This window comes from Ips typographus, linkage group LG6, assembly GCF_016097725.1.
Source record: "Ips typographus isolate SLU linkage group LG6, UJ_Ityp_2.0, whole genome shotgun sequence".
Taxonomy (NCBI): domain Eukaryota; kingdom Metazoa; phylum Arthropoda; class Insecta; order Coleoptera; family Curculionidae; genus Ips; species Ips typographus.
The window spans coordinates 9,919,686-9,932,944 of NC_138427.1; the positions used below are offsets into that span (position 1 = coordinate 9,919,686).

The following is a 13,259-nucleotide window of genomic DNA, read 5'->3' on the forward strand; positions in this document are numbered from 1 at the left end:
ACTCACGTAACAATGTAAACATTGTTTAGACGTTTCTGTTGTTGTTTTTAAAGTAAATTGACATGCACCATTCATGGTTTATACAGTTTACTGAAATAACTACAGTGGGCAACCTACGACAAGCCTAGAATGTTTGATAAATTGCCAAAAGAGGCACCCTCAGTATGTTAAAATGCCAAGTGGATCAGAAGTTGAGGTGCAAAACAAATGTTTTCAAATAAATTAATTTCCTCGTGTCAGAGATATTCCTAGATATTTACCTAAAGATGCAATGTTGCCAGTAGGCTTAAAAAAAGGAAATAAGGAAACCTATAAAAGTGCAAAAACTTACAATATCAAACAACATTGATAGCTGTTCCTATAAAATTGAAGGCATTATGTAAATCAACGTCTGAAAGTTCAAAATGTAACCTTTTAAGGGATAAACAGAATGGAAAAAGCCTTGGTCCAGTTTCCTCCGGAATAAACGATAAAACTGGTTTTAAAATGTAATGGGAACGGGCATTAAGTTGACAAATGATCATTTTTGGTTACAAAATAGGTGGGTAATCAATCATAATTACCTTTCACGTTTGCTTACTTCAATCAGTTTTGTCAACCAAAATAATATAAATTTTAGTGTTCTTTTAATAAGGTGCTATGGCTTTTTATAATATTAACCACTGGGTAAATTCCAGTAAAATTGACAATTATTGGAAATGTTAAGGTAAGTTCTAATATAGTGAATTTACAAAAATGAAGTAACAAATGAAAACTTGTATTAAGTTATCTTAGTAAAAATTGGCTTGACATGTGCACAAAATTTTTGTTTTCTTCTTTACATTATCATTATTATTTTCTCAAAGCTGTACTGTAATTCATAATAAAATAGCACGAGTTAGCAGCACAATAATAAGAGTTTTTATGATAAATCTTCTATGAAATCCTATAAGAATGCAATATTTATTTTACAAATCTCCAAGGAATGACTAGTAAAAGCGATTCAGGAACGTGTAAAGATACAGAATGAAATGCAGTTTATTGAATAAAATTTGCATTTTTAGCAAATCAGTTATTTGAGTTTTTTTAAAGCAACTGTCAAATTTTGGTACATTTTTCAAATATGACACAAGTTTAACAACTAACTATAAGAATTATTACGTTTTGAGCGAGTTTCACTAACTTTTGGTTTAAAGTAAACAACATTGCAGTAAACAAACGTCCTGCTGATTTATTTTTCTTTTCTCTACCTAACTGTGTATTTTGGGAATGATGAGTGACAGTGGAAGGAATGTGGCAATTGCTAAGTCTTGAATCTAAACTGGATGGACTTTTGCCGGATACTTAAAATAAAAAGAAAATACTTTAATTGGTTTCAAAGGAAAAACTGAAAAGTTTGTAAAAACAAAATGGTAAGCTCTCTGGGTGCGTATTCTTGAAACGAGGGAAGGAAATTATCAGGACCTGTAGAATGTGACAGGAACCCGCCATTGTCAGCTTCTTCTGTCACATTCTATCAACACTTCTCTTGAGAATTCCATTCCCTGCTTTCAAGAATAGGCCCCCTGGTCCATTGGGCGTTTAAAGAAATGAACCCAACGTCATCAACTCATTGAGTAGATCAGTTTGATGACGCGTTTTGTTTGACAATACAATATTTCTTTAATTATAACATTATTCTGCCGGCGTAGAATCACCCACACATACAGAGAGATGCTCGCGCAACCGTTTTGCGAACCAAATCGTTTTGAAGCAAAATAAATGGCAGGCGGTTCGTAGTTTGCTGCGGTACAGGGATTCGTTCGTTGTCCTGCTACTAAACGCGATATAAAAATACGTTTCCACGCCTGAATTCTCTCGATTTTGTGTCATTTTCAATTTTAACCTGTGTCCTCGTTTGATTAAGTGAAAAAGTAGCATACGCGATACATTTTAATACGTAATATTGCTTTATCACATTTTGATGCCGCCAATATTTTCCAGTATCATTCAAACAGGTAAATTATTAATAATTGTATCATTGTAGTGACAAAAACTAAATAACGCAACGCCCTTTATTTGTTATAAAACCTGTACTGACAAATTATCATGAATGACAGTTTAAACAAAAGTGAGTCAGTTGTTCACTGTAACAAAATAGTTAAAGCACTAACAGCAATTTGTAGTGCAATTAGTAAACATTTTATGCAATCAGTTTTTTGCTTATTACAACTTTCTCATTTACTGATTATTGCCAAAACTATTTACAATAATAACGGGTGTTCAATAATTGTTATGGTCGTAGTTGGCTGTGGCCGTTGATAAGTTCGTATATGGTTTGGATTGACAGCTGTCATATAATAATTGTTTGCAACGTTATCTAAGACATACGCTTTTTGTGACAATTGCCATCCATAGGCGACCTGACCATAACAATTATTGAACACCCGTTATTATCTACCAATACTTGAGAACACTATCTTTTTGAGATTTTAATCCTAACTTTATATCAAGTCATTGAATGTCAAGACATTGAATGGCGTGTAGTCCCCATCACGGTGGGTAGTTTGTGAATGGTCACGTGGTCGAACTAAAAAGACAAATTCGGAAATTCAATTTTCTTAATGCACAAGTAAGGTGAACGAAATTTTGACAGATATGTCACGTGACTATTTTATGTCACAGCACAGTGGGTCATTTGTGATCAAGCTTCTTGACCAATCACAAACTAATACCAATTCAATCAAGGTTTTCTACAGCTGGTTTCGAACTTGACCATGCAATTGGTTGCGGCTTCTTGTTTATTGAATGTTAACTCAACCAAAGTGGTATAGTAGTAGACAATAAAACGTTCCTAGTTTAATATTTCCTTTACAAAGCTGTTGCCCTTGAATTCTACTTGTGTTCCTGCTATAAACTGTGATTAATTTCTATAGTAATATGACATTTTCAAATTAGTAACACTTATCTGGTGGACTTGCTGATAAACAGGATAATGTAACTGGGTCATAAAAATGGATGTAGTGACAATATTAATCAAATTACAAAACGATTGTACAAATTTATCGATGGACGTTTTTGTTTTCACAACTGTCAAGTCATTATAATGTATCATCGTGTTTGTAGAATAATTTTTCTACACATAAACCAATTCCGTGTTATGGATTTAATGAAAAACAAGCACGCGATGTGTGACGTCTCGTGTTTACGGCACTTTCTGTTGATAAGAAAATCCGAATGGGTGAAATTTACCTTTTATCTGTTTTAACCCATCCGAATACTTTCATGCTTGGGCATACGTCAACGCAACCTAGAAATAGAACACAAAGGAAATTTATCGTTTATACTTTCATATTAGATAACCTCTTCATAAAGGTGAGGATTAAAGTTGTACCATGAACGTATAAATGTAATAAAAACATTCTCAGGTGGTCGTTACATAAGTGAACGCAATTTTAAAAGCCTGAGGCAAATCTAGCACTTGTTGATTTCTATTTTAAAAATTCCAGTTATAGTACCGCCATATGGCTTAATAATCAATTATGAGTCATAATTTCACAGATTTTTTAGTGGATTTCTGTTATGTAATTAAAACAACACCAAAATCTCCAGTCTCCCTTAGATTTATCTTTATGATAAGCCCAAATATCCATTACTCAATATCTACTAAACCATTTTATTTAAAACAATGATAACTAATTCAAATTAAACAGTTAAAAAGCACATTCTAAGGCCTGAGAATTGCGATTGTTTTAGTTATCTTGTGTGAATTAATTTAGTAAAACATAAATACACATTGTCATTTCTAAGTATTTTGGTTCTTTGAAAGTAAAAGATTTTTTCCAAGTTGAAGAATGCAAAATCAGAATGTGCATTAAAATAGGTCATTGCATATGCCAAATCAAAGGTTGTCCATACAAGGAAAAATTTAAATTTGTAACTGTATAGAACATTCTAATCGAAACGCAAAAACTGTTTACCTTGGCAATCAGTTACATCCTGGGCAATTTCAAATTTTGCGGTGGGCAGGATGTGATTCGTTTTAGTTAAACTGATAAAATAGGTCCAGTGGAAATAGTAGAGATTAACGTAAGATCAACGTAATTGAGTAAGTTTAGTGCAGACCAGTTAACAAAATGTTACGTAAAAATTGTATTGCTGGGTGATTTAAATTAGTTTTAATTCAAACAGAAAATGAATTAACCATGATCAATAAACCTTGAACAATACCAGAAACAACAGTATAACAAATGAAATCAAGTAAATTAATAGCTTATTCGCATTATTTATTTATGATATTTGTATTATTTCAGGTTCAAAATGGTTCTATCCGTGGAGGATATAATGAACGATCAATGCATAATTTCGTCTGAGTATAATACTTTGGCCGAACGCGAAAATAAGTAAGTATAAATTCGTCACTATCACTTTTATGAGCAGTTACAAGAGGTTTTTTGTACCTCTAAGTGTAGATTAGTAATAATGTAATCCTATCAGGAACATTCTAACTAATAAACCTACAGCCAAATCTAATATGTGACAGGAGATAAAATATCGCGTACTGTTATGATACATATCTATTTTAAGATTTAGTTGTAAAAAAAGTAAATAGTACAATTTTTATTACAGGAAATTGTGGTTGCAAAACGTCCTCTACACAGTCACAAACCACCTAGTGCCAGCTTTAGCTGCATTCCTAGCCAACAGTCTATCCAAGTCATTGGCACCCCTTCAAAGAATTCCACTGAGCATACCATCAGGAGTGGTAAAAATCAGGTTTAGAAGAATGTCCACTAGACGACTGGCCATAAGTGACGGTATAGAAGCACCTCAAATTGAAGAGTGTTTACCTGAAGAAGACAAAACTGACCATATAATGGGTGAAAGATGCGTTGAAGCTGCGGTTCTATATCAACCCGAAGGAGAAATCGCTGCTGATGTTGTTTTTATACACGGATTGCATGGAGGTTAGTTTGGATTTCAAACCGCATAAATTAAACTAATACTAAAATATAGGTTTGGACCGAACATGGAGGCAAGGAACGTGGAGGGTAAACAACCCCAAACTGAAAGATCTGGCACCAGTTAGACGTAAATCAACGGGCGACCTGTTCGTGCCGGTCAAAGAAGACCCCCAGGCTAAGGATGGTAAATTAAAACGCACCCTAACTAGGATATACACTACGGTGCCGAAGAAAATTGCCAGGACCAAAGAGGAAACCGATGAAACGGACAGGATGGAACAAATGGAAGAGGAAATCGAGTATATGGAGGACACAGAAAACGTGGAAAATTTCAGTAAATGTTGGCCCAAAGACTGGTTACCGCAAGATTGCCCTAATGTTAGAGTATTGGGGGTTAATTACACCACTGATGTGTTGTGGAGACCGATGTGGCAAAAAATAAAAGCCAGGTAAGTAATAATGCTGACTAAATACTTAAAATTCCTAACTTTATCTACAAACACTTAAACGGTAATAGTTACATTTATCTGTATTTTTTGTACTTTCCCATATGAATGACTTGACAATAAAATGATAACTGAAACGAGGTCTTGGCGTGTGGGAAAGTCGAACTGTGCAATTTCACTAAATAAAATCCAGTTGAAAACACGTTGGTATTTCTCGCAATAACTAATATCAGCAAATAAACCTTCAGATCTGTCTATTGTTTTATCAGTAATTCCTGAAAATGTTTTTACTTTTTCAGAGAGCAAAAAAAACGAATTTTATTGTAATGTTTTTCTTTGTAAAATCTACTTGCAGTACAGAGCTATTTTATGTATAGACGCAAATAGAAAATCCCTATTTGACCCAAATTGTCCTTTTACCGTACTGTCTAAATAAATAATTCAGTTCCATAAAACTTTTTCACTCAGCTTTCCCACAAATAACTTTCGACACGAAATAAACTAGTTTTATAGTTTAACGTTGGTTAAACGAGCACGAAATATCAATTTGTCTAATTAACTAAAACGGCACAGAATCGATTAGTTTCCTAGAAACTTTTAGGTACTTATATTGATCTATTCTAGTGTGAGTAAATAGTGATTAATAGGTGCGTTATTGAAATTTTTCAGGTCAACTATTCCTCAAAGAAGTAACGAGATGATGGAAGAACTGCTAAGTTTAGGATTAGGTACCAGACCAATAGTATGGGTAGGACACTCCAAAGGAGGTCTATACATTAAACAAATTATTTTAAACGGTTTGTAAATTCAGAACTTTTTTCAAGAAGTTGTACTTAAATTATAATAATACAGGGTGGAATGCCGACGAGCAGCATCAAAATGTTAGAAACTTGTACCAGCAAACCAAAGGCATAATGTTCTACAGTGTGCCCCATAAAGGATCCCCAATAGCTGATATGACTTTCCCATTTTTCCGAAGAAGTATCGAGGTTCTTGAAATACAAACGAGTAAGTTTAATCGTTAAAAATGTCTTTAGAAGTGTGTTTAAACAATTTTTACAGATTGCGACTTTGTCTTGAAATTGCACCGAAAATTTCTGGAAATATTTGACAATGCACAGGACACCTGGAAGCCGGAAATTTTCAGTTTCATAGACACAGAAAACACCCCGGTAGCGTTTACTTCTCTTCGATTTATCGCTTACGAATCGGCCGATCCCGATATCGGAATTAAATGCGACGTGCCCCTAGATCATCGGGAAATATGCAAGCCAGCCGGAAGGGACTGTTTCCTATATCTGGAGCTGGTTAAATTGATAAATAGGTCCATATTCAATATAGACACTTAGCGTTCTACGTAACCCTGAAGTTTACATGTGCAGTGTTTACGTAAATCTCAGCATAATGGGTGATTTCACAAACTACAAATAGTGCTGTAATTTAGGCAAATACACTGCACAAGTACAATGAGACAACTACAAGTTACTTTTATCTGTGATGTCATTATGCTGGTTGAGTTTTAGGTTTGCTTTTGACATACCCGGAAACGCTACAAAGTATTAGATTTGCTTCCGTATAACCGGCGCTTACCGTTATGTGAGTACCTACGTAAAAGTGATATTAGATTGTAAGAAAGCTTTATTTCTGTTATGTACATTTTAGTGAAATTTGTTGTAAGTTTTGTCCAGTTGACGACAGTACCTGCTTGAAAAAAAATACGAGTACTTTATATTCCAAATAAATTTATTTTACTTATTATCTTAGTATAAGTTGTGAATGTATTTGAAAGCATTATAGTTTTTATTATCTGTAACAGATAAATGTTGTTCCAATAAATTTGTCATTACAGCTAAAACGTTTACTTTAGAATTAAAAGATTTAGAAAACTCTGGATTAATATCCCAGTATTTCAATAATTTAATAGTTCTTGGCAACTATAGTCTGTTCAGTGACTTCTGACTCAAAAACATACGTCGTTGATTGATTGATTGGCAAAATGATTATAGTTGTAGGTATAACTTAAGGCAGGGCTACAACAAATTTATCACCAACCAATCAAGTTTATATACCAACAATTAAAATTCTTATAAGGTGCAGTACACTTGCAGGCTTCTAAAGGCGTTTAGAAGGTTTTCAGTAGCATTTAGAGGCCACTGGCACTTCCAAAATGGTTCTAAAGGCATCTGGCAATTTAAAAAAAGGTTTAAGACACTTGTAGAGGTCTCTTCCACTTTTAATCAGGTTCTCAATAGCATTTAAAAGTCTATTGAACTTTTAAAATATTCTAGAGGCCTCTGGTAATTTAAAATAACTCTTGGAAGTTTAAAACACCTGTAGAGGCCTGTGGCACGTTCTACAAGATTCTCAATAGCATTTGGAGGTCTATGGAAGTTTTAAAAATGGTCCTAGAGGGCTCTGGCAATTTTAAACAGTTCTGGGAACACGCAAACAGTCAGAAGTCACTAAACGTGATTTAATACACATTAAGGAAGAACCCATCCCCTAATCAATCAAAATTCAATGCCAACGCCAACTGTCATCTGATTCTCTACAAGATTGCGTCAGTGCACTTTTGCCCTAAAGGATCATTTGAGCGAGATATTCCTTCAAAACTGTTTTAAAAAATGAAACCAGTGCATAACTCCGTTATTTGAAAAAATATCAAAAAAGTGTAAATAAGGAGAGTTGAAGCGAATTAAATTCTCTACAAGCTTTCATCAGGGCACTTTTACCCTAAAAGGTCATTTAAGGGAATGATTCTTCATCTGAGTCCCTTGGTTATTCATAATTAGTCATAACTAAATAAATTTGAACTTTCAAAAGACGTTCAGGATTTCTCGACGGCAGTCCCAAAATAAAATTCATATTTTAAAACTATTATATTTGCCACAAAAAAAAGCATATTATTTTCTAATCAAGCCCTTGCTGTTCAAAGTTTAAGTGCTTTAAACCCAGTACATAATATTTGCTGGAAATTGAAAAAAGTAATAAGACCAATCTTACCTTCCCCTAATACTAAAATTCTAATCAATAAGGTCACTGGCTTGCTCTAGAACGGCGCCGCTATAAGCCAAATCCCAATAATGTTCCACTTTATGTTTTTTAAAGTGTTCGCGAGCCAATTTCTCGGTGGGGCACACTTTAAACTTCACCTCCCCAAAGTTTCTTTGTTTAGTGGTGCCTTGCCAAACTTGAACGCATTTATTTGGCACGTCGTTACCGTCTGGGTCTTTTACTATATCTTCCTCCCATTTGATTCTATTCAACATCAATCTAAAATTGTTTTAACACGCTTTAGAAGAGGTCGAAATAAACTTATAAATCAACCAACCGTTTGTACTTTTTGATCTGCTTAGGTCCTCCTTCCACAACAACAACACAACAATCAGGATATAAAACCACGCAACCAGTCATGTACAGTTGTTTAGCATTCGCTTCCACTTTAAATTTCTTGGCGGCCAATTCGTGCAGATGCAACACTCTGAAAATTGCCACTTGCACCCCCAAAGATGTGTCTTCTTTTAGTTTTTTAATCTTCTTGTCGCGTTTTTGTTCTGTCGTCAATTTACGTGCGGCGTTTGCGTCCTCGTGCGCTTTTTGACGCTTAGCCATTTGCTCCCTAGTTTGTTTTGCATTAAAGTTAATGTTTAAGGACTAAAATAACAAAAATACCTAACGTGAGCTTCGATTTTGGTGGGATCCTGAACCGCCTCAGTGCCAAGAGCCCGCATTAAATTAGAAATTCGCAACTTTGGTTCCGGTGGTGGTTCCAAGCCCAATCTAATTTTTTCCTGTTCCTCTTTCCACATTTCGCGTCTATTTTGACGGCGCAACTTCTTGCGTTCCTTCTTGGTTAGAAAAACGGGCATATACACTGGTTTCATAGGATCAGCTAAAAAAATTGTCACCTTAGTCATCTGAAACCAATGAAAACTACAAACGTATGATGGACTTTAAAATTCCAATATTTTAATTTTGCTTGTGAAATTAAATAAAAACACTTACTGGGGCAACGCATTTGGGTGGGATGTTCCACTAGGTTGTTAATGGTATCCCTCTTTATAGCAATTCTGCCATCAGGTGTTAAAGTATCCAAACTGTCTACTAATATTACAGAGTCCCACCACTCCATTTGAGGCACATCCTCAGTGGTACCTTCACTTTTAGCAATAAGAGCCAGTTTAGTTGCAGACGAAATTCCAGTTTTTTTAGCAATTTGTGATATTTCATTTTGCAGTTTTTCTAATTGGGTCTGTAAGGTAAATATTGATTCTATAGTGACAGCAAAGAGAAATATTTTCTTTTTAAGATTATAATTATTAGGACAATTAAAGAACAGCAGGGTTGGGTACACCATTACCACAATTACAGAAATTTGTGCAAAATGCTTAAAATAACAGTACTTTTACTTTTTTTTACATCTTTTCTTCTTCATATTATTTAGTATAAAAATAATAAATTTTAAGACTAACAAGAAACACACACAACCAGACAAATTTATAAAAAAATACAACTTCAACTCTCTCCAAGATCACCTACCTTCATTCTCAACCTTTCAGCAAGCTGTTGAAATTTGCCAGGTTCATGGAACCTTAAAGCTCTTTTATTTCTAACAGCAGGTTTTAAACCAATTCTGGGATCAATAAAACGAGTTTCAGAGTTATCCTCATCCCTCTTCTCTGATTTATCCTTGTATTGCTCCCTTTTCATTGCTCTTAAATTTGCTTTTAGTGTGGGTGCTACATGAGTAAGTTGAATCGCTTTACCTGTTTTGTCAATGGTACGGCCCTCCTCATCCAAGATGAGAGGTTGGGGCTTATTTGGAATGACAGGTATTTGAATAGCATTGCCCAATATACCCGTTGACAATTTACTTTGAATTTGGGCCTACAATATAACACAACAATTATTTTACATTGTAACTAAACTGAAGTGATTATGTTAAATCATACCTGTAATTGGGCAATTTTTCTGGCTTTCTCAGCATCCCCTTTGTTTAATAAACCTGTGGGGATGCCATAAATATTTGGTTGAGGGATTTTGATACTTGCAAGGCTAATGCTATTTTTGCTTGGAGGAGGCAATGGGTCCATTTTATGGCTTCTGCTACTACCATTTCTATCAGATCCATGCTTTTCTTTATCTCGAGGAATGTCTCTACTTCTACTTTCCCTGTCTCTGTCTCTACTGCTTTCAATTTTGCTTTTCTTTGAGTCTCTATCTCTATCTCGATCATCATCATAGGAACGTTTTTTGGTTCTCCTTGCCGCCTCTAAATCATCAATAAGGTCTTGTATTCGATCTGCGAGTTTTGTAGCTTTTCTACTGTCCACATAAGAGTCTAATTTATCTGCGATTTTCCGTCTATCATAGCCATTTGTTAAAGAATCTACAGCTACTCTAAGCACTGATGAATCACTGTTTCCCAATGTTTTGTAGATTGCTTTTTCTATTGAGGGCTTCAACTCGTCAATTTCTCTTCGCGATAAGTGAGCCATAGTAACCCCTAATAACGAATTTGTAACAATTTAAACAGAAATAAAATGTGATTTTATTCAATGAACAAATCCAACAAAATGCACAAGCACAAGTAAAAAACAAGAGAAGTTGACAAACATCAATGTCAAATGTCATCAGTCTACTTGATGAAAAGGAAGAACTTAAATGATTGGATAAAATTCTTCTGACAACGCTACGTGATTGGATTAAATTTTAATCAGACGGTGTCAAGTATGAAAAGTCAAAACTCTTAAAACTAACCTCAAAAAAGATGAAGGAGAAAGGCTCAACTTGGCGCCTTGCCTTCAAATGAAAATATCAAAACCTTTTTAATCCTAACTAAAATTACGTAATTTAAAATGCTACAGCTGTGATAAAAAAGAAACATTTAACAACACTTTAGTGCCAGCATCGCGGATTCAGTTTTCCAAATAATGTTATTGAAGATTGAAGTCAACGCAATTCCAAGATGCAAAGGATTTCTTTAATCTGCTTGTCTGCTCAGTCCAGTGCATCACAACTTACCCTAAAGGCAACTTTTTCCATTCAAGCCCGTCTTCAAACGGCTAGTGAGGGACCAGTTGTGGAGTTAAGAAAAAAAATTGCTGCCAATCAACTGAAAGAAGACAAAATCCAACTCAAAGTTGCTGAACAACTACAAACTGTATATGAAGACATTAAGAACTACCGACCAGTACAGAAGAGTTTTTTCAGTAAGCTGCTGTCGTCAAAAACACAAAATGCTCCTAAAGGATTGTATATCTATGGAGCAGTTGGTGGAGGTAAGACAATGCTTATGGATCTTTTTTTTAATGTGTGCAGCATTGAATGCAAACAGAGAGTGCATTTTAATGAATTTATGGTCAAAGTACACCAGCACATGCATCAGCTTAAGCAGGAGGTGGTGCAGGATTTTTCAGACAGGAAAGCCAAACCATTTGACCCAATTCCTCCTATAGCTGCATCAATTGTAAAAGAATCATGGCTGTTATGTTTTGATGAGTTTCAAGTCACTGATATTGCAGATGCAATGATTCTGAAGAGGTTGTTCACTGAATTATTCAACAATGGAATTGTGATGATTGCCACAAGCAACAGACCTCCAGAAGATTTGTACAAAAATGGTTTACAAAGATCAAATTTTCTTCCTTTTATTGATGTTTTAAAAAGTCACTGTAGAGTAGCCAATTTGGACTCAGGGATTGATTATAGACAGAAACTTGTAGGTGATAAGACTAATTATTTCATAATAGGTGATTACAAGCTTGACCCTATTGAGCCAATATTTAAATTTCTCTGTTCAAAAGAGAATGATATAGTGAGAAGCAAAACATTTATCATTCTGGGACGTGAAGTATCATTTAGAAAAGTTTGTGGTGGAATTTTGGATACAACTTTTGATGAGTTGTGTGACAGGCCCCTGGGCGCTAATGACTATCTCCATTTGACGCAGTTTTTCCATACAATTATTATAAGGGACGTGCCGCAAATTGACCTGCTAAAAATGCGATCTCAAGCCAGGAGATTTATAACATTGATAGATGCACTGTATGATCAAAGAACGAAAGTTATTTTATCTGCTCATGCACCTATTAAACAGTTGTTCATTTACTCAAAGCCCAGCAGTGACAGTATTAGCGATGAGCACAGAATGCTCATGGATGACTTAAAAATAGGAGACAAAGACCTGTCAGCTAATATTTTTACTGGAGATGAAGAGATTTTTGCTTTTGATCGGACAATTTCCAGATTGACAGAGATGCAAAGTGAAGATTATTGGGGGGATAAAGGTATAAAACATTAAGCTTGTAAACTCAAATTGTCCACCTATAGGTAATTTATTGTTTTAACTAGTCAATTTTATTATTGTTATTAATGTTGTGTTTGATGGTTGTTATTTTTGATTTAGTAAACTTAAGTGGCAACTGGAAGACCACATAACAAAGTTATTTTTTTAGCTGTTGTCACATATTTTAACAAACTGTTAAAAAGGTACCTGTCTTAGGTTGTTACTATGCATCTACTTAAATTATTGTTATTTCATTACTGCACAAACATGGTTTTAAATTCTTAGTGTATGTTTTTTGTTCCTTGATGTTGTTATTTATTAACTCTGTTTAAGAGGATGATTTTAATGTACTTAATTTTTAGAGATGAAAGTGGAATAGATTTATGTGAGTTAGCACAAATAAAGTGTATACAAATATTTTGTGTTAGTATTGCAACTTAAATAGTTTAATTATTTCAATCAAAATTTCTTCCATTGATTGATTTCCTTTTGAAGTTTTCTATAGTTGGTATCATTTTTTTTTAATTCCCAGTTCTTAATCAATAATCATGTATATGTGGCCTGGGAGTTTACGTTAATAAACCTCATTCTCAAGATATGACC

The 13,259-nt window shown here is 34.5% G+C and overlaps 3 protein-coding genes across 4 annotated transcripts; 2 read left to right on the forward strand and 1 right to left on the reverse strand.

Annotated features, from left to right (window-relative positions):
• Nucleotides 1–569: 569 nt before the first annotated feature.
• LOC145731003 (protein SERAC1) lies at nt 570–7,223 on the forward strand. 2 transcript variants are annotated; one of them, XM_081982565.1, is made up of 7 exons: nt 570–706; nt 4,272–4,361; nt 4,588–4,925; nt 4,975–5,371; nt 6,038–6,165; nt 6,221–6,376; nt 6,431–7,223. In XM_081982565.1, the coding sequence occupies exons 1-7, from the start codon at nt 699–701 to the stop codon at nt 6,715–6,717; spliced, it is 1,404 nt and encodes a 467-aa protein (XP_081838691.1). In that variant the 5' UTR covers nt 570–698; the 3' UTR covers nt 6,718–7,223. The 2 variants fall into 2 exon arrangements, with proteins under 2 accessions (XP_081838691.1, XP_081838693.1); XM_081982567.1 differs by lacking the exon at nt 570–706 and adding an exon at nt 1,741–1,976.
• Nucleotides 7,224–8,228: 1,005 nt separating this feature from the next.
• Prp3 (pre-mRNA processing factor 3) lies at nt 8,229–10,983 on the reverse strand. Its single transcript, XM_081982552.1, has 6 exons — nt 10,321–10,983; nt 9,908–10,255; nt 9,374–9,620; nt 9,041–9,260; nt 8,700–8,987; nt 8,229–8,641 (listed from the first exon to the last, which is right to left on the reverse strand). The coding sequence occupies exons 1-6, from the start codon at nt 10,864–10,866 to the stop codon at nt 8,392–8,394; spliced, it is 1,899 nt and encodes a 632-aa protein (XP_081838678.1). The 5' UTR covers nt 10,867–10,983; the 3' UTR covers nt 8,229–8,391.
• Nucleotides 10,984–11,125: 142 nt separating this feature from the next.
• LOC145731004 (putative ATPase N2B) lies at nt 11,126–13,073 on the forward strand. Its single transcript, XM_081982568.1, has one exon. It carries the CDS (start codon nt 11,337–11,339, stop codon nt 12,669–12,671), a length of 1,335 nt encoding a protein of 444 aa, XP_081838694.1. The 5' UTR covers nt 11,126–11,336; the 3' UTR covers nt 12,672–13,073.
• The last annotated feature ends 186 nt before the right edge of the window (nt 13,074–13,259 follow it).